This window comes from Mus caroli, unplaced genomic scaffold, assembly GCF_978045245.1.
Source record: "Mus caroli unplaced genomic scaffold, Mus_caroli_1 scaffold_18, whole genome shotgun sequence".
Lineage (NCBI taxonomy): Eukaryota > Metazoa > Chordata > Mammalia > Rodentia > Muridae > Mus > Mus caroli.
This window is the reverse complement of record NW_028227273.1, coordinates 63,073,584-63,095,377: the sequence shown is the minus strand read 5'-3', so window position 1 is coordinate 63,095,377 and position 21,794 is coordinate 63,073,584. Positions and strand designations below refer to the sequence as shown.

The following is a 21,794-nucleotide window of genomic DNA, read 5'->3' as shown; positions in this document are numbered from 1 at the left end:
TTTGGCTCTCTTGGATGCCATGCTGGCCTCCAACTTAGCACGTAGGCAAGGATGACTTTGAACTTCAACCCTCTTTGCCTCCACTTCCCTACTCTCTTTCCATTCCCGCTGTTGCCTGCCCTGTCTCTCTTCATCTCCCTGGCAGGACTACTGTGGCCAGCAACAAATGTGGCTTTTGTGCTGGACTAATGGAAAAGTACCAGGAATAGTGTCCCCGAGTCTGGTTTCTGCCAGTCCCACCTAGGCCCTTGGCAGCATATGACACATCCATGCCCAGCATTGCCTGTGCTGCCTCATATGGTGTTAACTTTAAACTGGGGTTACACGAGGCCAGGATTAGAACACTGCTGGCTCCTTCAGGGAGCATATTACCACTGATATTTGCAGGTCGGCGAGCAATATGGACTGTGGTGTTTCTGATATCCTGGTCCCAGAATTCCTCATGCCCCACACATTTTAAAAACTTGTTATTATATTTATTTACTCGCATATGTGTGTTTATACACATGTGTATATATATCTGCGTATGCTACAATATGCATTCAGAGGCCAGAAGATGTGTAAGAGCCAGATCTTTCTCTTCACTATGGGAGTTCCAGGGATGGAACTCAGGTCATGACAGGGGCCTAAGCCATCTCCCTAGCCTCTTCTCTCTCTCTCTCTCTCTCTCTCTCTCTCTCTCTCTCTCTCTCTCTCTCTCTCTCTCTCTCTCTCTTTTGAGTTGGGGTCTGACTTTTCATAAATTTGGTTATTGTCTTAGTTAGGGCTTTACTGCTGTGAATAGACACCATGACCAAGGACAACATTTAATTGGCTTACAGGTAGGTTCAGAGGTGGGAGCATGGCAGCATCCAGGCAGGCATGGCACAGGAGGAGCTGAGAGTTCTATATCTTCATCTGAAGGCTGCTAGCAGAATACTGGCTTCCAGGCAGCTAGGATGAGGGTCTTAAGCCCACACCCACAGTGACACACCTACTCCAGTAGGACACACCTACTCCAACAAGGCCATCCCTCCTAGTAGTGCCACTCCATGGGCCAAGCATATAGAAACCATCACAGTTATATTATTTTTACTAATTAGAATGTTTTCCACCCTTCTAGTCTATCCACTTAGATCTCACACAAAAGTCTTTATCAGTATTTACCTTCAAAGCTTCTTCTATCCAATGCTTGCTTCATCAAGACTTCTCTGTGTCCTCAACTTCTCTGTCCCTCCCTCTGGAGGCCTATCTGCATTTTGTTTGTAGTTCTGTCCTGGACTCCGAGTCTGACTTGAATTACTGCTCTTTGCACATTTCTCCCTTTTATTTTTGAGCCATAAACTTCCTGCTAGTCAGGTTTATGGCTTTCTCCATGTTTATATTTCCTACACAGCTCTTACATAGTGTAGGAATTCCAATATTTATGGAATTTAAATGAATCCATCTAAGTGTGCCATCACTACTTGGGGAGGTCATATGACCATCTTGATAAATGTAGGTAGGGAGAGTCCCCGGCAACATCCCATACATGTTCATGACAAAGCTCCAGCAAACTGAGAAGACGAGGGATCACCTCTAACCCCATGAAAAGCTTTTATGAGAAGCCTATGACAATGGTGATATTTAACGCTGAATTATAGAATTATAGACAGATTTTCTTCTAAGTTCTGGGAGGGACTTTTGGCTTCTCAGGTATCACTTATGATATTATTTATATAATAGCATAATTATATATATATATATATATATATATATATATATATATATATAATCTTTTTGAGAAAAGAGTTTGTCTGTGTAACAGAGCCCTCGTTGTTCTGGACTCACTTTGTAGACCAGGCTGCCCTTGAACTCACAGAGATCTGCCTTCCTCTCCCTCCTGAGCACTGGGATTAAATGTGTGTGACACCACACCTGGCTCTGACATTATTTTCTACAGACTTATTTTAGCCTTGTTATGTGTATTCATGTGCATCTGCATGCAGATACCTGCATATATGTACAGTACCTGTAGAGGCCAAAAGTGCATCAATCAGATCTCTGGAGCTGGAGATACAGGTAGTTGTAAACCACCCAGTGTGTGTGTGTGTGCTGGGAACTGAACTCCGGCCTTCTAGAAGAGCAGCAAGATCTTCTAAGCACTGTCGTTCTTATGAATATCTATTATCCCCTATTCATTTCAGAGGGGTCCTGGAGCAGACGGCGATATATTGAGGTGCCTTGCTGTCTGTGAGTGATTCTAGTTAGACAAATTTAGTAAGATGACTCCATGACAACTCCCACCTGCTGGAAGCCCTGGTGTTCCATCTGAGAGGCCCCTTCTCTTCTTCTGCATCACAGACACTGCATCCTTGCGTCAGCATCCAGGACTCTCCAAGTTTTAAGAATTAGTTTTTGTGCCGGGCATGGTGGCACATGCCTTTAATCCCAGCACTCGGGAGGCAGAGGCAGGCGGATTTCTGAGTTCGAGGCCAGCCTGGTCTACAGAGTGAGTTCCAGGACAGCCAGGACTACACAGAGAAACCCTGTCTTGAAAAAAAAAAAAAAAAAAAAAAGAATTAGTTTTTCCTTATTGCTTTTGTTTTATTTTATTTTTCTTTTTTTTAATTTTTTTTAATTTTAAAAATTTTTTATTACATATTTTCCTCAATTACATTTCCAATGCTATCCCAAAAGTCCCCCATAGCGCCCCACACTTCCCTACCCACCCATTCCCATTCTTTTGGCCCTGGCATTCCCCTATATTGGGGCATATAAAGTTTGCAAGTCCAATGGGCCTCTCTTTCCAGTGATGGCCAACTAGGCCATCTTTCAATACATATGCAGCTAGAAACAAGAGCTCCGGGGTACTGGTTAGTTCATCATGTTGTTCCAACTATAGGGTTGCAGATCCCTTTAGCTCCTTGGGTACTTTCTCTAGCTTCTCCATTGGGAGCCCTGTGATACATCCAATAGCTGACTGTGAGCATCCACTCCTGTGTTTGCTAGGCCCCGGCATCGTCTCACAAGAGACAGCTATATTTGGGTCCTTTCACCAAAATCTTGCTAGTGTATGCAATGGTGTCAGCGTTTAGAAGCTGATTATGGGATGGATCCCTGGATACGGAAGTCTCTAGATGGTCCATCCTTTCATCACAGCTCCAAACTTTGTCTCTGTAACTCCTTCCATGGGTGTTTTGTTCCCAATTCTAAGAAGGGGCACAGTGTCCACACTTTGGTCTTCATTCTTCTTGAGTTTCATGCATTTAGCAAATTGTATCTTATATCTTGGGTATCCTAAGTTTTGGGCTAATATCCACTTATCAGTGAATACATATTGTGTGAGTTCCTTTGTGATTGTGTTACCTCACTCAAGATGATGCCCTCCAGGTCCATCCATTTGGCTAGGAATTTCATAAATTCATTCTTTTTAATAGCTGAGTAGTACTCCATTGTGTAAATGTACCATAATTTCTGTATCCATTCCTCTATTGAGGGACATCTGGGTTCTTTCCAGCTTCTGGCTATTATAAATAGGGCTGCTATGAACATAGTGGAGCATGTGTCCTTCTTACCGGTTGGGACATCTTCTGGATATATGCCCAGGAGAGGTATTGCTGGATCCTCCGGTAGTACTATGTCCAATTTTCTAAGGAACCGCCAGACTGATTTCCAGAGTGGTTGTACAAGCTTGCAATCCCACCAACAATGGAGGAGTGTTCCTCTTTCTCCACATCCTCGCCAGCATCTGCTGTCACCTGAATTTTTGATCTTAGCCATTCTGACTGGTGTGAGGTGGAATCTCAGGGTTGTTTTGATTTGCATTTCCCTGATGATTAAGGATGTTGAACATTTTTTCAGGTGCTTCTCTGCCATTCGGTATTCCTCAGGTGAGAATTCTTTGTTCAGTTCTGAGCCCCATTTTTTAATGGGTTTATTTGACTTTCTGGAGTCCACCTTCTTGAGTTCTTTATATATATTGGATATTAGTCCCTTATCTGATTTAGGATAGGTAAAGATCCTTTCCCAATCTGTTGGTGGTTTTTTTGTCTTATTGATGGTGTCTTTTGCCTTGCAGAAGCTTTGCAGTTTCATGAGGTCCCACTTGTCAATTCTCGATCTTACAGCACAAGCCATTGCTGTTCTATTCAAGAATTTTTCCCCTGTGCCCATATCTTCAAGGCTTTTCCCCACTTTCTCCTCTATAAGTTTCAGTGTCTCTGGTTTTATGTGAAGTTCCTTGATCCACTTAGACTTGACCTTAGTACAAGGAGATAGGAATTCCTTTCTTCTACATGTTAACAACCAGTTGTGCCAGCACCATTTGTTGAAAATGCTGTCTTTCTTCCACTGGATGTTTTTAGCTCCCTTGTCGAAGATCAAGTGACCATAGGTGTGTGGGTTCATTTCTGGGTCTTCAATTCTATTCCATTGGTCTATTTGTCTGTCACTATACCAGTACCATGCAGTTTTTATCACAATTGCTCTGTAGTAGAGCTTTAGGTCCGGCATGGTGATTCCACCAGAGGTTCTTTTATCCTTGAGAAGAGTTTTTGCTATCCTAGGTTTTTTGTTATTCCAGATGAATTTGCAGATTGCACTTTCTAATTCGTTGAAGAATTGATTTGGAATTTTGATGGGGATTGCATTGAATCTGTAGATTGCTTTTGGCAAGATAGCCATTTTTACAATGTTGATCCTGCCAATCCATGAGCATGGGAGATCTTTCCATCTTCTGAGATCTTCTATAATTTCTTTCTTCAGAGACTTGAAGTTTTTATTATACAGATCTTTCACTTCCTTAGTTAGAGTCACGCCAAGATATTTTATATTATTTGTGACTATTGAGAAGGGTGTTGTTTCCCTAATTTCTTTCTCAGCCTGTTTATTCTTTGTGTAGAGAAAGGCCATTGATTTGTTTGAGTTAATTTTATATCAAATGCTTTTTCCACATCTAGCGAGATGACCATGTGGTTTTTGTCTTTGAGTTTGTTTATATACTGGATTACGTTGATGGATTTCCGTATATTGAACCATCCCTGCATCCCTGGGATGAAACCTACTTGGTCAGGATGGATGATTGTTTTGATGTGTTCTTGGATTCGGTTAGCAAGAACTTTATTGAGGATTTTTGCATCAATATTCATAAGGGATATTGGTCTGAAGTTTTCTATCTTTGTTGGGTCTTTTGTGGTTTAGGTATCAGAGTAATTGTGGCTTCATAGAATGAGTTGGGTAGAGAACCTTCTGTTTCTATTTTGTGGAATAGTTTGTGAAGAACTGGGATTAGATCTTCTTTGAAGGTCTGATAGAACTCTGCACTAAACCCATCTGGTCCTGGGCTTTTTTTGGTTGGGAGACTATTAATGACTGCTTCTATTTCTTTGGGGGATATAGGGCTGTTTAGATCATTAACCTGATCTTGATTCAACTTTGGTACCTGGTATCTGTCTAGGAACTTCTCCATTTCATCCAGGTTCTCCAGTTTTGTTGAGTACAGCCTTTGGTAGAAGGATCTGATGGTGTTTTGGATGTCTTCAGGATCTGTTGTTATGTCTCCTTTTTCATTTCTGATTTTGTTAATTAGGATGCTTTCCCTGTGCCCTCTAGTGAGTCTGGCTAAGGGTTTATCTATCTTGTTGATTTTCTCAAAGAACCAGCTCCTTGATTGGTTGATTCTTTGAATAGTTCTTCTTGTTTCCACTTGGTTGATTTCGCCCCTGAGTTTGATTATTTCCTGCCGTCTACTCCTCTTGGGTGAATTTGCTTCCTTTTGTTCTAGTGCTTTTAGGTGTGTTGTCAAGCTGCTAATGTGTGCTCTCTCTAGTTTCTTTTTGGAGGCACTCAGAGCTATGAGTTTTCCTCTTAGAAATGCTTTCATTGCGTCCCATAAGTTTGGGTATGTTGTGGCTTCATTTTCTTTGAACTCTAAAAAGTCCTTAATTTCTTTCTTTATTCCTTCCTTGACCAAGGTATCATTGAGAAGAGTGTTGTTCAGTTTCCACGTGAAGGTTGGCTTTCTATTATTTATTTTGTTATTGAAGATCAGCCTTAGTCCATGGTGATCTGATAGGATGCATGGGTCAATTTCAATATTTTTGTATCTGTTGAGGCCTGTTTTGTGACCAATTATGTGGTCAATTTTGGAGAAGGTACCATGAGGTGCTGAGAAGAAGGTATATCCTTTTGTTTTAGAATAGAATGTTCTGTAGATATCTGCCAGATCCATTTGATTCATAACTTCTGTTAGTTTCACTGTGTCCCTGTTTAGTTTCTGTTTCCATGATCTGTCCATTAGTGAAAGTGGTGTGTTGAAGTCTCCCACTATTATTGTATGAGGTGCAATGTGTGCTTTGAGATTTACTAAAGTTTCTTTAATGAATGTGGCTGCCTTTGTATTTGGAGCATAGATATTCAGGATTGATAGTTCCTCTTGGAGTATTTTACCTTTGATGAGTATGAAGTGCCCCTCCCTGTCTTTTTTGATGACTTTGGGTTGGAAGTCAATCTTATCAGATATTAGAATGGATACTCTAGCTTGTTTCTTCATACCATTTGCTTGGAAAATTGTTTTCCAGCCTTTCATTCTGAGGTAGTGTCTATCTTTTTCTCTGAGATGAGTTTCCTGTAAGCAGCAAAATGTTGGGTCTTGTTTGTGTAGCCAGTTTGTTAGTCTATGTCTTTTTATCGGGGAGTTGAGTCCATTGATATTAAGAGATATTAAGGAAAAGTAATTGTTGTTTCCTGTTATTTTTGTTGTTAAAGTTGGCATTCTGTTCTTGTGGCTGTCTTCTTTTAGGTTTGTTGAGGGATTACCTTCTTGTTGTTTCTAGGGTGTGGTTCCTGTCCTTGTATTGTTTTTTTCCTGTTATTATCCTTTGAAGGGCTGGATTTGTGGAGAGATAATGTGTGAATTTGGTTTTGTCGTGGAATACTTTGGTTTCTCCATCTATGTTAATTGAGGGTTTGGCTGGGTATAGTAGCCTGGGCTGGAATTTGTGTTCTTTTAGTGTCTGTATAACATCTGTCCAGGATCTTCTGGCTTTCATAGTCTCTGGTGAAAAATCTGGTGTAATTCTGATAGGCTTTCCTTTATATGTTACTTGGCCTTTTTCTCTTACTGCTTTTAGTATTCTATCTTTATTTAGTGCATTTGTTGTTCTGATTATTATGTGTCGGGAGGTATTTCTTTTCTGGTCCAGTCTATTTGGAGTTCTGTAGGCTTCTTGTATGTTCATGGGCATCTCTTTCTTTAGATTTGGGAAGTTTTCTTCTATAATTTTGTTGAAGATGTTTGCTGGTCCTTTGAGTTGAAAATCTTCATTCTCATCCACTCCTATTATCCGTAGGTTTGGTCTTCTCATTGTGTCCTGTATTTCTTGGATGTTTTGAGTTAGGATCTTTTTGCGTTTTACATTTTCCTTGATTGTTATGCCGATGTTCTCTATGGAATCTTCTGCACCTGAGATTCTCTCTTCCATCTCTTGTATTCTGTTGCTGATGCTCATATCTATGGTTCCAGATTTCTTTCCTAGGGTTTCTATCTCCAGTGTTGCCTCATTTTGGGTTTTCTTTATTGTGTCTACTTCCCTTTTTAGGTCTAGTATGGTTTTGTTCATTTCCATCATCTGTTTGGATGTGTTTTCCTGTTTTTCTTTAAGGACTTCTACCTGTTTGATTGTGTTATCCTGTTTTTCTTTAAGGACTTCTACCTGTTTGATTGTGTTATCCTGTTTTTCTTTAAGGACTTGTAACTCTTTAGCCATGTTCTCCTGTAATTCTTTAAGTGAGTTATTAAAGTCCTTCTTGATGTCCTCTACCATCATCATGAGATATGCTTTTAGATCCGTGTCTAGCTTTTCCGGTGTGTTGGAGTGCCCTGGACTGGGCAAAGTGGGAGTGCTGGGTTCTGATGATGGTGAGTGGTCTTGGTTTCTGTTAGTAAGATTATTACGTTTACCTTTCGCCATCTGGTAATCTCTGGGGTTAGTTGTTACCGTTGTCACTGTTTAAAGATTGGAGCAGACTCTGTGTTCCACTCACCCGAAGTCTCAAAATCCTGTGGCGGGTGTCGTGGGTAGCTGGCGGGTGTCAGCCGACCCTGTGCTCTAGCTACCCCGGTGCTGGTCAGGCCGGAAGAGGCCTGTGGCCCTACTCAGGCCGGTTTTCTGCTTCCCTAACTAATGCAGTCTCAGGTCCCGCGCGCAATTGGATTGGAGCAGAAGCTGTGTTCCACTCACCAGAAGTCTTAAGATCCTGTGGCGGGTGTTGTGGGTAGCTGGCGAGTGTCAGCTGACCCTGCGCCCTAGCTACCCCGGTGCTGTTCTGACCGGAAGAGGCTTGTGGCCCTACTCAGGCCGGATTTCTGCCTCCCCAACCAAGGCAGTCTCAGGTCCCGCGTGATTGGACTGGAGCAGAAGCTGTGTTCCACTCACCAGAAGTCTCAAAATCCTGTGGCGGGTGTCGTGGGTAGCTGGCGGGTGTCAGCCGACCCTGCGCTCTAGCTACCCCGGCTGGTCAGGCCAGAAGAGGCCTGTGGCCCTACTCAGGCCGGTTTTCTGCTTCCCTAACTCTTTATTTTATCTTTCACACTGCCCTTTCAATTCCCAGTCAGCCATCCAACAGATGTCTTGCTTTCCACCTAGCAACTGGGGCACTGTGGAGGATGGTTTTAGACTTAAGGGGCTCTTTATCTTCAGGTGACATCTCTGAACCACAAATATTTCCGCACACACCTGGAGGACAGCCTCTCGTTGGGTCGCCCCCTTCTCATTGAGGATATTCGAGAGGAGCTGGACCCAGCTCTGGATAATGTGCTGGAGAAGAACTTCATCAAATCAGGCACTGCTTTCAAGGTGAGGGGTTTGTAACAGAGGACAAGGGTGGCATTGGCTTGGCATTGGCACAGTGGTGGAGCCAGTTCTTTGGGGGTGGTGATGTTTCGTCCACTAGAAACCAGCATTCCTGGGCAATGCTCACTGTTTCTTCTAGGTGGCTGCTTCTACATGCCGAAAGCTTGTTTCATGTCTGTTCTCTTCCAAAGCAGTAGCGATTAGCTTTTCTTTTTAAAACACATTTCATTTTACTTACATGTATGTTTGTGTGTGGGTTAGGTGCCTGTAAGTGCAGGAACCCTCAAAGGCCAGAAGAGGGCATCAACCCCCTGGAGTTGGAGTTAAAGTGGCAGTGAGCAGCCAACATGTGGGTGCTGGAAACTGAAATTGGGTCTACTGCAAGAGCAGCATTGCCCTTAACCACTGAGCCATCCCTTCCAGCGCCAACTTTGCTTTGCTTTGAGTGGATTTATTCTTAACTGGAAAATAACAATCACAGGTATTTATGTGATACAATGTATTTGCTGAAAGAGTTCTTGAAAACTTACTTTTAGTGGATACATGCAAATGAAACAAATTGATGGGTGCCATGCAGTTTTGATTTCTGTTTTTTTTTAGTAATATATAAAGCAATCCCCAGAAGAGCGGTTTCCTTGTAAGAGTATCAGTTGGTAGAAATGAGATAAGAAACAGGTTTGTTACCTTAATAACAATATGTATTACACAGAATTGTGTGTGTGTGTGTGAGAGAGAGAGAGGGGGGGGGAGAGTGTGTGTGTGTGTGCGTATAATTTTAGCTGTATGTTAGAAAAGTGGCTTTGCAAGCCAAATATACATACACATTTAAGAAGACCTGGAGCTCCTCACTGAAGAGAACAGCATTTTACTAAAGCCCGGAGACATTAATTTGTCCATTTCTGTCTTTGCTAACTTTCCATCTAAATTCATTGACTTTCTAGAAGCCATGGAACTCTGTTCCCATTTGATGATGATAACACAAATTGTTTTCAATATAAGTGTCTCCTTCTTTAATTGGTCTCATTCTCTACTTTGAAGGTTCATTGGTTTTATTTCTTGATAAATGGCAGCGTTTTAGCTTCGATTACTTCACTTCCAGTGTGTTAATTTTCTTACTATTAGGAAATACGTGAAGAATGAGGGTTTTCTCCTTAAACACAGATTTACTTAGAACATTTTAAGAAACTGTGTGTGCGTGTGTGTTTGTGTATATGTCTGCATGTATATATGTGTGTCTGTGTGCATGTGTGTATATGTTTGTGTATATTTCTGTGTGTGTATGTGTGTGTGTTTGTGTATGTTTATGTTTGTGTGTTTTGTGTATGTATTTGTGTATGTTTATATGTGTGTGTTTGTGTATGTTTATGTGTGTATGTTTTGCGTATGTGTATTTGAGTATGTGTGCATGTGCATGTGTGTTTTGTGTATGTGTATATGTGTGTATGTGTGTTTGTGTGTGTGTGTTTGTGTGTGTGTAGACCTGAGGTGGTGTGTGTATGCCTGAGGTTAATGTCTGAGGTTAACATCAGCCTCCCACCGGAGTCCCAGAGGCAGATCTCTCAGAATTCACCCAATGACTAGCCTCCTCTCCAGCCTGCTCTGGGGATATCCTGTCCTTGCTTTCAGAGTTTGTAATAACAATTACAGGTGGGTTGCCAGGCTCACCCAGAATCTTTCACAGGATCTGACCAAACTTCACTCATCATGCTTTTGTGACAAGCAATTTAATGGCTGAAGCCTCTTCCCAACCCCGCAGTGTGAATTCGTTTATTTACCATTGTTTTAGTCTTTAGATGGAACATCGAGTGCCTACTTAAGCCTGGAGGGATGACTTGAATTTAATGGGGGAAAAATGAATAAAATGAATTCAACGTCTCCAGGAATTCTCTTTTTGTTTCCCTATGAGATTACAAAGTTGAATTTTTTTTTGCAGAAAAAGGAGCTAAGAAAGCAATCTTGGTTTCTGTGGATTCACCCACACTTTGGAATCACCAGTAAAAGTATTTAGTTGACAGGAGCTGGAAAGAAGGCTCAGCAGTTAAGAGCATAGCTATGCTGCTCTTTCAGGAGACCTGGGTTCAGCTCCCAGGATCCACATGGCAGCTCACAACCATCTGTAACTCCAGTACCAGGGGATCTAATCTCCTCTTCTGATCTCTATGTTGACCAGACATACATGTGGCAAACACATACACATGCAGGCAAAACACAGAATTAAAAAAAAAAATTCAGTTGACAAATAGAGGCTACATATACTTACTTACAGGGTACCACGTGGTGTTTTGGTATTCATGTATAATGTTATACCCTAATCAAATAAATAAATAGTCCCTTCAATGCCCACCTTACCATAGACATCTGGAACATGACCATATAGGAATTAAAGTCTGTGCTCTTGGGCCAACCCTCTCCCCACTCCCACCGCTTACCCTTGTCAGCACCAAATAAACCTGTGTTGGATTCTTGGCTTGTAGGAGCTCCACACATTTAGATTCCATATCTAAGTGTAAAATCACGTATGGTGTCTGTCCTCCCGGGTCTGGCTTGCTTGGTACACCACATTTAACATGCCAAGGGGAGTTACGCAGCCTCCATTACTGAAGCCATTTAAACAACCTTGGATTCTTGATCTCAGTTTATAGGAAGATACCCATCCCATGTAAGATCATGAGCCATTAGAGATGTGAATCATTTAAAGATGTTATGGGTTCTACCTGTTTTTTTTTTTTAGAAAGTAAAATATCCTACCAATAGTAGTGTCTAAGGTCAATGTTATGTTTCTGGTAACAGTTGTCAGACATGTTGGAGATGTGACCATGGAATGCAGCAAAGAAGATAATTCTAGAAACACAACACAGTTCTTCACTTTGTTATAATTTCTTGGTCTAGAGAATAGGAGAATTGGTGGGAGTTATAAATGCTGAAATTGCGAAGTCAGGCCTTTAGGTGTGCCCACGTTTTCCCTTCATTCCCTGTTGGTTTTGGATCTGTTCTTTATTTGATTTGCTTTGGATGGCTGCTAAGAACATCTTCAGGCAGAGACACCAATAAATCCGAATCACTCAAAATGGGACAGGCTTTGCTATTTAAGATCTGTAATCACCATTTCCCGACTCTTCTTTCCCGATTCAGCTGGATGTCACGGCCTTGACTCTCGGGACACCCACTCCTGCCTCGAACCCCCGATGCCCCCCTTTTAAGCTGGCTTTTTTCTTTTTAGGTTATACAATGTAAAACCTTAGGTTAAAATTTCATTTTGGAATTTAATACCTATTTACATCCTTTCTGCTCCCTCTCCATGTTCTAACTCCTGTGTCTGCCCCCACGCTCTAAAACCCATGACTTCTTCAGTTATTCTTGATACACACACACAAACACACACACACCGCATTTAGTGTTGCTTATATGTCTATGTGCTTAGGGGCTGACGCCCTTGGGACTGGATAACCTGTCAGGAGCTTTGTCTCAGGAGAAGACTCATATTCTCTCTCTCTCTCTCTCTCTCTCTCTCTCTCTCTCTCTCTCTCTCTCAGCAGCTATGATTTGTCTGTAGTTTTTCTAGAAGTTTCTCTCATTTGTGTCGAGGTATGTGAATTGGGGCCTTCACGGTGCAGGTCATGTTTGGGCAACATGAAGCCGTTCCTAACTCTTCATCTGACCTTGTGTAGGTGAAAGTGGGTGATAAGGAATGTGACATCATGGACACGTTTAAACTTTACATCACCACGAAGTTACCCAACCCTGCCTTCACTCCTGAGATCAACGCCAAGACATCCGTCATTGATTTCACTGTCACCATGAAGGGACTCGAGAACCAGTTACTCAGGAGAGTCATTCTCACAGAGAAACAGGTAAAAGCTCTAAGCCACAAGTAGTGAGTAAACTTAAAATGGATTAGGAGGGCCAGTGAGATGGCTCAGCAGCTTAAGGTGCTTGCTACCAAGCCTGGAGACCTGGATCTGGTCCCTGGGAGCACCATGGTGGAAGGAGGGATAACTCTTAGGCTATTGTATGGCTCCTCCAACAAACAAATGAATATATGAATGAATGTAAAAACTAAAATAGATTAGCATGTTGTAATAGCAAATTTGTGGAAAATATAGGCCAAAATCATACTTCTTGTTAGCATAAGGAGATAATTCTTCCTTAGTGATAATTTGTTAGGAAATTATATGATTCAGTTATCCTCCATCCCCAGATACCACACATAAACACAGATACACACACATACACTCATATACACACATTCTTGCACACACACCTGCACATAGATTTGTACACATTTGCATGCACACACATGCACATACACACATTTTACATACACTTGTGCACACACACACGCATTCACATACACATCTGTGCACACACACATATTTGCACACACATTGGCACACACACATTCACACGCACACATTTGCAATACATCCTACTTCACACTTCTGCTCTTAAATATTTGGGCTATTGATTCAATACATTCCAATCCATAGTGCTGTGGATTGTCTGGGGACACCCGAGAAATTTAATAAAAACAACGATCCTAGAGAAAAAGGAAATCCCCCTGCACCTGCCCGGCCATTGCCAACTGCTGGGATTTCAGATATTGCAGAGTAATAATGTAATGATATAAGGGACAATATTTCAAGCGGAAGTCCCACTGGAGGACACAAACCAGTTGGGTAAAACGAAGGACATTAGTGAATCCAAGAACAATATTTTAAAAGCTAGATATGAGACCAGAGTAATTTTTAGGATGTTCAGAAAACTCAATTTTATGCACAACATATATTTGCATATATTAACTGTATTTGCATAAAGCACAACCGAGTTTACACTTACCCTGATGTAACTCATTTCAGTATTCAAGGGAAGGGCAAGGTGAGGGGCAGTGAGAACCAAGAGGCATACAGTTAGGGAGGAGAGGTGAGAAAAAAATGGGCTAGATGGACCCAAGTGAGGAGAGGGATTCCAGAAGGCAGAGAGACGTGATACCAACTCTCCTTCATGAGCAAGATAACAAGGACATCCTTTCTGCTTACCAGAAGTGGCTCTCCCAAGGCACCGACCATCAAACCCCCAGTTGTCTGCCTCGACCCCCTCTCAGGTTCACATGGAGTCTGTTGTTGCAAACAAGTCCCCTGCAGTTGAACAGGTGCCGGTGGCCTATTTTGAAAGGATCTCATAGATGTAGCTCTTCCCCAAGGCTGTTCTACCCAAAGGTCTGTCTGGTGCCCCCACATCCCTCTTTTTAACTTTTGTTCCTCCTCAAATCGCCTGCTGGCACGACTGTGCCAGGCTTGCTGGAATGCATTCAAGACAGGCTTCACAGCAGGCTGTCCCCCCTGACGGCCTCCATACAGAACTTCCAGAGGCCAGAGAGACAGGGGTCTCACTCTGTCACAACATGTGCATTTTCCAGTTTGCCAGGTCTCCTGGAAGCCCCCCAGGTTGTGCTGTAAGACTTAGCAAAGGTACACTGTACCATGATGCATGATTTTCCCTATTGTGTTAAAAAGGGCCGGAGTATGTACACACGTGCCTGTGTGAACGCGTGTGTACATATACATACATGTGAAGGCCAGAGACCTCGATCACCATGTCTCCCTTGGTTATTTTCTACATTAGTCTTTAAAAGAATTACTTTCACATTTTATATGAGCACACTGTCGCTGTCTTCAGACACACCAGAGGAGAGCATCGGACCCCACTACAGATGGCTGTGAGCCATCATGTGGTTGCTGGGACTTGAACTCAGGACCCCTGGAAGAGCAGTCTGTCTCTGAATCTGGAGCTCACCAGTTAGGCTAGGCTGGCCCGCTAGCAAGCCCCTGGATCCCCTCCTGTCTGATACTCTAGCCCTGCAGTTACAGGCACCCTCCACCATGCCCAGCTTTTTACACAGCTGCTGGGGAGTCAGGACCTAAGCCCTCGTGGCTGCAGGGTGAACGCTGTACTGTCTCATCTACCTCTCCATCCCCAGAGGTGATCATTCTAATGGAAACCATTCTTTAAATGGTCTCCTGCAAGAGCGACCACACTTTTCACTACCACTGCAAACCCCACAGCCCTGTGCGCAGGAGGACAGGGGCACTAGCCTGGGTTTGAGGACAGTGTATCCTGTCTACCTCTGCCAGTAACTATCTCTGTGTTTTACTGGGATGCTACGCAGGGGGTTCATCTTCCCCAGAAATAACTACCAAGGGATGTGAAGGAAAGTCAGCATGTTGTTGTGAGTCCTGCAGAGGCTCAAAGTTGGTGCTCTTAAGAATTAAAAGGACAGGCTGGAGAGATGGCTCAGTGGTTGAGAGCGCTGACTGCTCTTTCAGAGGTCCTGAGTTCAATTCCCAGCAACCACATGGTGGTTCATAACCATCTGTAATGAGATCTGATGCCTTCTTCTGGTGTGTCTGAAGTCAGTTACAGTGTATTCATATGCACAATATAAATAAATCTTTAAAAAAAGGAATTAAAACTACACAGGGCAGGAGCCTGTTAGACACCAAATTCTGGATGAAAATATTGTCCAGGCAGCCTGATTCAAGCCACAGCGGACACTTGATTCAGTGTGGGGCCTTGGCTTTTGATCACCTCTTTGCTTTCAGGAGACTTCTCAAATTATTGAGGTTTCCAAGGCAGCTCTTAGCCAGGGATGTTCTCAAGTTAGCGGCCTTGATTCACCTTGAAATACAACCCTAAATGCAAAATGTGCTTCTGCATATAGATGAGGAAAACGACGGGGATTCGGCTCAGTTGGCAGAGCCCTTGCCCAGCATGCACAGACCCCGCAAGTCCACTGTACCAGCAGTGTGTGTGAGCACAGGCCTGTCCACTGTACCAACAGTGTGTGTGAGCACAGGCCTGTCCACTGTACCAACAGTGTGTGTGAGCACAGGCCTGTCCACTGTAATAACAGTGTGTGTGAGGACAGGCCTGTAATACCAGCACTAGGGAGGTTTGAGCAGGAAGATCAGAGGTTCAAGAACGGTCATCCTCACCTTCATCGTGAGTCTGAGGCTAGCCTGGGCTACATGAGACACTGTGTCAAGAACAAAATAATAAATTAACAACAACAACAACATACACAGACACACACAAAAATTGTTACAATTATTCTCATTTGGACTCTATCAATGTCCAATTGCTAGGATGTCAGGTCAGGGATGTGGCTCACGGGTTAAAGCACTGGGAGAGTTCAGCTGCGCAGAGATGCAGGACTGGTACTGATGCCCACATGATGGGCAGCAAAGCCAGCTGTATCTGTGCTCTCTGGGTTTAATGAGAAACTCTGCTTTAGTGATTAAAGTGGATGATCCATTCAGGATGAGTCCAAACATCAACCTTGCACGTGCACTCCCACACGTGTGAGCCCCACCGCACGCAGAACCACATATATGCTTACACGCCCAACCCCTTCACATATGTGAAAAAAGCGAATACGGAAGAAGAGATGAATACTATTGAGATGATTTTCCTTTAGACCCTACAAGAATGTTCCGTCAATGGCCAAACATCCCGGGCTTGAAGGGCGGACCGGACTCCGCAGGGCAGCATCCTGGTCCTCAGGAAATTCACCAAAGTGTTTAGGAGCAAACCAAACTTGGGTTCTCAGGATTGCACATCGGGCACTCTGCTGACTGGGCCATCTCCCAGCCCCAGAGCTATGAAACGTCAGTGCCGGCGGGCCTCGCTTTATTGATTTCCCAGAGAAACATAAACAGTTTTGACTTATGTTTATTTTTATATATTTTGACCTTATGTTTATGTTGGTGATGATTTCTTCCACCGTTCAAAAATTGACTTTGTTTAGACCGCTGAAGTTGCCCATAAAACACCAGTGAGCCCAATTTCCTGAAAGCGTAGGTGACTCGGTGTCTTAGTCAGGGTTTCTCTTCCTGCACAAACATCATGACCAAGAAGCAAGTTGGGGAGGAAAGGGTTTATTCAGCTTACACTTCCATACTGCTGTTCATCACCAAGGAAGTCAGGACTGGGACTCAAACAAGTTAGGAAGCAGGAGCTGATGCAGAGGCCATGGAGGGATGTTTTTTACTGGGTTGCTCAGCGTGCTCTCTTATAGAACCCAGGACCACCAGCCCAGAGATGGCCCTACCCACAATAGGCCCTCCTATCCTTGATCACTAATTGAGAAAATGCCCCACAGCTGGATCTCATGGAGGCATTTCCTCAAGGGAGGCTCCTTTCTCTGTGGTAACTCCAGCTGTGTCAAGTTGACACACAAGACCAGCCAGCGCACTCGGATCCCCAGATGCTTTTGCTTGTGTCTTGGTAACAGGAGCTGGAGTCGGAGCGGGTTAAGCTCCTCGAGGATGTGACTTTCAATAAGCGGAAGATGAAGGAGCTAGAGGACAACCTGCTGTATAAGCTGAGCGCCACAAAAGGTACCGCACCACTGAGAGGCAATCGAGCCGCGGCGCCCATGGAAGGGGCTCGTTTTTTTATGCGCCTTCCAGTGCCACGGTGACCACAGATGTGAGGCAGCAGCCAACTCACCAGTGCAAAAGCAAGTGGGGTGGCCTCCACGTGACATTAGGGAAACATCACAGAGCAGCTGATCACTGAATTAGCAACCGGAGCCAGCCGGATGAGACTAGTACCACCTTGTTGATAGAATCGTTCTCTCTCCAGAGGCAAACAAGGGCCCCGGAGCGGAGCCCCGCTGCTCCTGATGGCCTCATTGCTTGCCCAAAGGACACTCATGCATCCCATCTTGCTTATTTTTATTTTATTTCTATTGATCAGTCAGCCCTTTTTATTTAGCACTGAAATGAAGCTCTCATGATGGGTCACGTACAAAACTGCATGCTGTCTCTTCAGGAAAACTTGGCTACCCAAGGGCCTGGCTCATCTCAAATGATTCCCACTTAGAAGTCAAGATAGTGTCTCCTCTGCATAGACAGACTCACACCACACCCTAGTTTGATGAGGTCCCTTCCCTTTAATACACTGAAGAAAGCATATTTTTTTGGGAAGACCTGTAATCCCAGCATTTGGGAGGCTGAGGCAGGAGGACCACTGAGGGTAGTCAGGACTACATAGAAAGCACTAGGCTATTCTGGGCTACATAGCATGACCTTGGCCCCAGACAGACAGACAAACAACACCAAAATATTCACGAAAAGAAAAGAAAAATCAACAAACATGTCAGCATTTTTATAGGCAAATCACAGCAGCCAAATTAAATCCCACCACGTGCTCGCAGTTTATTTATGAATCCATTCTGTTGTTACATTAAATCCCTGGATCAGAAGAAAACAAAGCCTTGTTATCCCATAATGATAATGCCATTAGAATGCACACAATGCTAGCTATAGGGGCACATACATAGCCTCTGCACTAATGTAATTGGACAGGGAAAATCCTGTGACACCTGTGACCTTCGCTACTTGGGAGGATGGGGCACAGGGATGGAGAATGTGAGACTAGCATGGGCGATATTAGTGAGATCTTGTCTCAAAATAAAACTTCAAAACAGAACTGTGTTTGTAGCTAGGGGACAGCATGGGCCAAACATGTTATACACATCCGTACATACATATATACATACATTTGAACTTGGTGAAAAGCATGCCTTCTTTGCTTTTGCTGGTGAAGTTGTATGTCTTTGGATGCAGTGACCTCTGCTCATTCTGAATGTTAACAAGCTGAGTGGGGTGCTGGTCCCCTTGTCTAACGAAGACTGTTGGGGATCAAGGCCTCCCAGCTATAAGGGTAATAACAGTCGGGCTCTCACATTAGACCTGGCATGTTAGCTAAAATCGCTCAGCATTTCTAGATGCCTGCCAGTCTTCCAGAGCTCGCATGTCTGGAATTGCTGCTGCTATTGCAGACATGGGCTCCTGAACTCAGTGTGCCACAGATGTGTTTCTGCATCTTAAAATGGAGTTGGTTGTGATAAATGCCTTACTTCTACTAAAAAACAATAGAGAAGAAAAACTGAGAGCTAGACAGCCTTTTTTTTGGTGAGACACTTGCACTATATCCCGGTTGATCTGTGTTAGAGATGTAACCTTGGTTATCTCTCACAAGGGCTTTCACTCAAGAAGTCGGGAGAGAACTGTTGCACTCACCTGCTAGCTTGTCAGCAGCCTAGGTACAGCACTTGCATTCTCTCATAGCCAGCGACACAGGACGCATGGCCTGCAGACCTTAGGGAGAGTTGCCAAGGTGATAATGGGGGTAAGAGCCTCTCTCACAGGTGATGTTGGTACCACTGGAGATGTGGTCATTGTCTTCAAACATTTGAACCTATTGGGCAGGGGCGATGGCTCAGGCAGCCATGAGCCTGCCTTGCCAAGCAAGAGGATGGGTCCCAGCTGGGTCTACCAGAATCCGTATTTCAAAGCCAGGCTTGAAGGTACATGCGTGTGACCTCAGAGTTAGGAGGTCGAGACGAGCAGATCTCTGACGCTCACTGGTTCGCCAGCCTAGCCTGTTTGGTAAGTCTCAGGCCAAGTGAGAGACCCTGTCTCCAAAAATAAGTTGGGGGTGGGGGGAGGCAGACTCAGGGACTACACATGAGGTTGTCTTTGTACCACATGAAGGGAAACACACCCCCTCCCACCCCACCCCCCAAAAAAAACCCTGTCTTTTCTGTGGGTTTCAGGTAGAGTCAGGGATGAAGGCCTCAGTAGGAATGTTTAGAAAGATCCAGGCAGTGGTAGGTGGTAGCTTGTTTTTGAACAGGAACCCTTTGGTACATGTTAAGTTCTACTTGCCTGTGGTCTCTGGGAAAGTCAGGTTAGAAGCCAGTGGTGGTGTGTTTGAAATGACTTTCAGCATTTCCTCATTGTGCCTGCCATGCTGCTGTCTTTGGCTTTCAGGTTCCCTGGTGGACGATGAGTCTCTCATCGGCGTCCTGCGCATCACCAAACAGACAGCTGCAGAAGTGAGCGAAAAGCTCCACGTGGCGGCGGAAACGGAGATCAAAATCAATACAGCTCAGGAGGAGTTCCGGCCAGCGGCCACGCGAGGCAGCATCCTTTACTTCCTCATCACAGAGATGAGCATGGTCAACATCATGTACCAAACCTCACTGGCCCAGTTCTTGAAGTTATTTGACCAGTCCATGGCCAGGCAAGTCCTCCCCATCTTCCCCTCAGTCGTTTCCAAAATGGTAACCGATAGGTTTTTATGAAGCTGGGGGCAGGGGATGGATGTGCATACGAGCACATGGCTCACTCTAGATGGTCTCTGCTGTGGAAGCACGAAGACCTGTGTTCAGAGTCTCGGCACCCACGCCCAAGGCCTGGGTGTAGCAGTGTACACCTGTAAACCCATTGCCTGGAAGTAGAAACAGATGCATCAGTGGTGCTCCCTATTGGTCAGCCAGTGTAGCCAATCAGAGAGCTCCAACTCGAGTGAGAGCCCCTGATTCAAAAAATAAGGTGGGAGCTAGAGAGGTTGACTCCGTGATTAAAAAACCAAAACACAAGCCGGGCATGGTGGCGCACGCCTTTGATCCCAGCACTTGGGAGGCAGAGGCAAGTGGATCTCTGAGTTCGAGGCTAGCTTGGTCTACAGAGTGAGTTCCAAGACAGCCAAAGGCTACACAGAGAAACCCTGTCTTGAAAAAAACCAAAAAAAAAAAAAAAAAAAAAAAAGAAGATAAATAAAAAAAAAAAAAACCAAAACACACACACACACAAAACCCAAAACAACCAAGAACAACACACACACACACACACTGTTAACTAGGACTGGAGTTTGGTTCCCAACACTCATGTCGGGGTATGGCACCCTCCATGGGCAACTGCCTGCAGTGCGTGTTTGTGTGCGTGCCTGCTGCGTGCTGTTCGCAGGAGTGTGTGCTGCTTGCATGGGCGCGAGTTTTCAAATCTCTTTGATTTTAAAACTGGATTGCAGGTCTGAAAAGTCTCCGCTACCTCAAAAAAGAATTACAAACATCATTGAGTACCTGACATACGAGGTCTTCACCTATTCTGTGAGAGGCCTGTACGAAAACCACAAATTCCTCTTCGTTCTCCTCATGACACTGAAGATCGATCTCCAGAGAGGGACAGTGAAGCACAAAGAGTTTCAGGCTCTGATTAAAGGTAAGATGCTTGGAGTGTGGCTGGGCAGAGGACAGAGGTGCTGATGGGGTCTTTGATGTACTCTGATGCTGGTGTCAGGGATGCAGGAGGGAAACAGCATGATACCCTAATGAAAGCAATGTTACTCTCAATCTCTCCTGCCCTCCTCTGCCCTCTCTTTCAATTTCTGTTAACATAGTTCTGCTTACCAAAAAATCTGGGCTTTTCCTAACTGTGTGTTATTAGTTATATTGCTATATATGATTTTTTTCACTGTTACCTATGCTTAGAGGACCTGTTGTCAATGTGAGGAGAAGATGGAGATGAGCTTCTCCTCTCCCCCCTCTCTTCTCCTCTCCCCTCTCCCTTCTCCTCTCCCCTCTCTCTCTTTTCTATTCAGGATCTCATTGTATAGCTGAGGCTGACTCAGAATTTGATACACACCCCTAAAATAATTTTTTTTAACTCCACCAAAGTTCAACTAGGAGCCTGCACACTCTCCACAGAGGCGGCATTGCTCACTCTTGGAGTGCGCAGCTTAATGAATGGTCCCAAGGCAGAGTAAGGGGCTGTGGTAGCGTGGTGCTGGGGAGCAAGGGAACTTGGTTCTGGAAACTAAGCATTGGGGCTAGGTGATTGGGGTGTTGACCGCAGCCCAGGGTCCTGCTAGTCATACAGGGCTCATTGAAACACTGAGGGTCCAAGGACACAGCCTGTGACTGAGACACACGCAGATCCAAGACACACCCTCCCCTCAAACAAAACCTCAGGCCTTCTCTTCTCTCCCCAGTAATGACATTCTGCCAGACCAGAGCTATTTGCCAAAAGGAAACAGACTTCTCTGAGAGAAGGTTTGTGAGTGAGAGACACATGGAGAAGACACATAGGGTAGGGGACACGCCTGAGCTGTGGTGGGAGCACATTTGTGACC

The 21,794-nt window shown here is 44.2% G+C and overlaps 1 protein-coding gene across 1 annotated transcript in view; it reads left to right on the top strand.

The window, feature by feature from the left end:
• The window catches only part of Dnah8 (dynein axonemal heavy chain 8), a 253,171-nt gene that overhangs the window by 159,293 nt on the left and 72,084 nt on the right, over nucleotides 1–21,794 (top strand). The window contains exons 75-79 of the mRNA XM_085832623.1: nucleotides 8,661–8,816; nucleotides 12,482–12,664; nucleotides 17,104–17,209; nucleotides 19,652–19,904; nucleotides 20,694–20,884. Of these exons, the coding sequence (XP_085688749.1) occupies nucleotides 8,661–8,816; nucleotides 12,482–12,664; nucleotides 17,104–17,209; nucleotides 19,652–19,904; nucleotides 20,694–20,884 (889 nt within the window). The remainder of the gene's footprint in view (nucleotides 1–8,660; nucleotides 8,817–12,481; nucleotides 12,665–17,103; nucleotides 17,210–19,651; nucleotides 19,905–20,693; nucleotides 20,885–21,794) is intronic.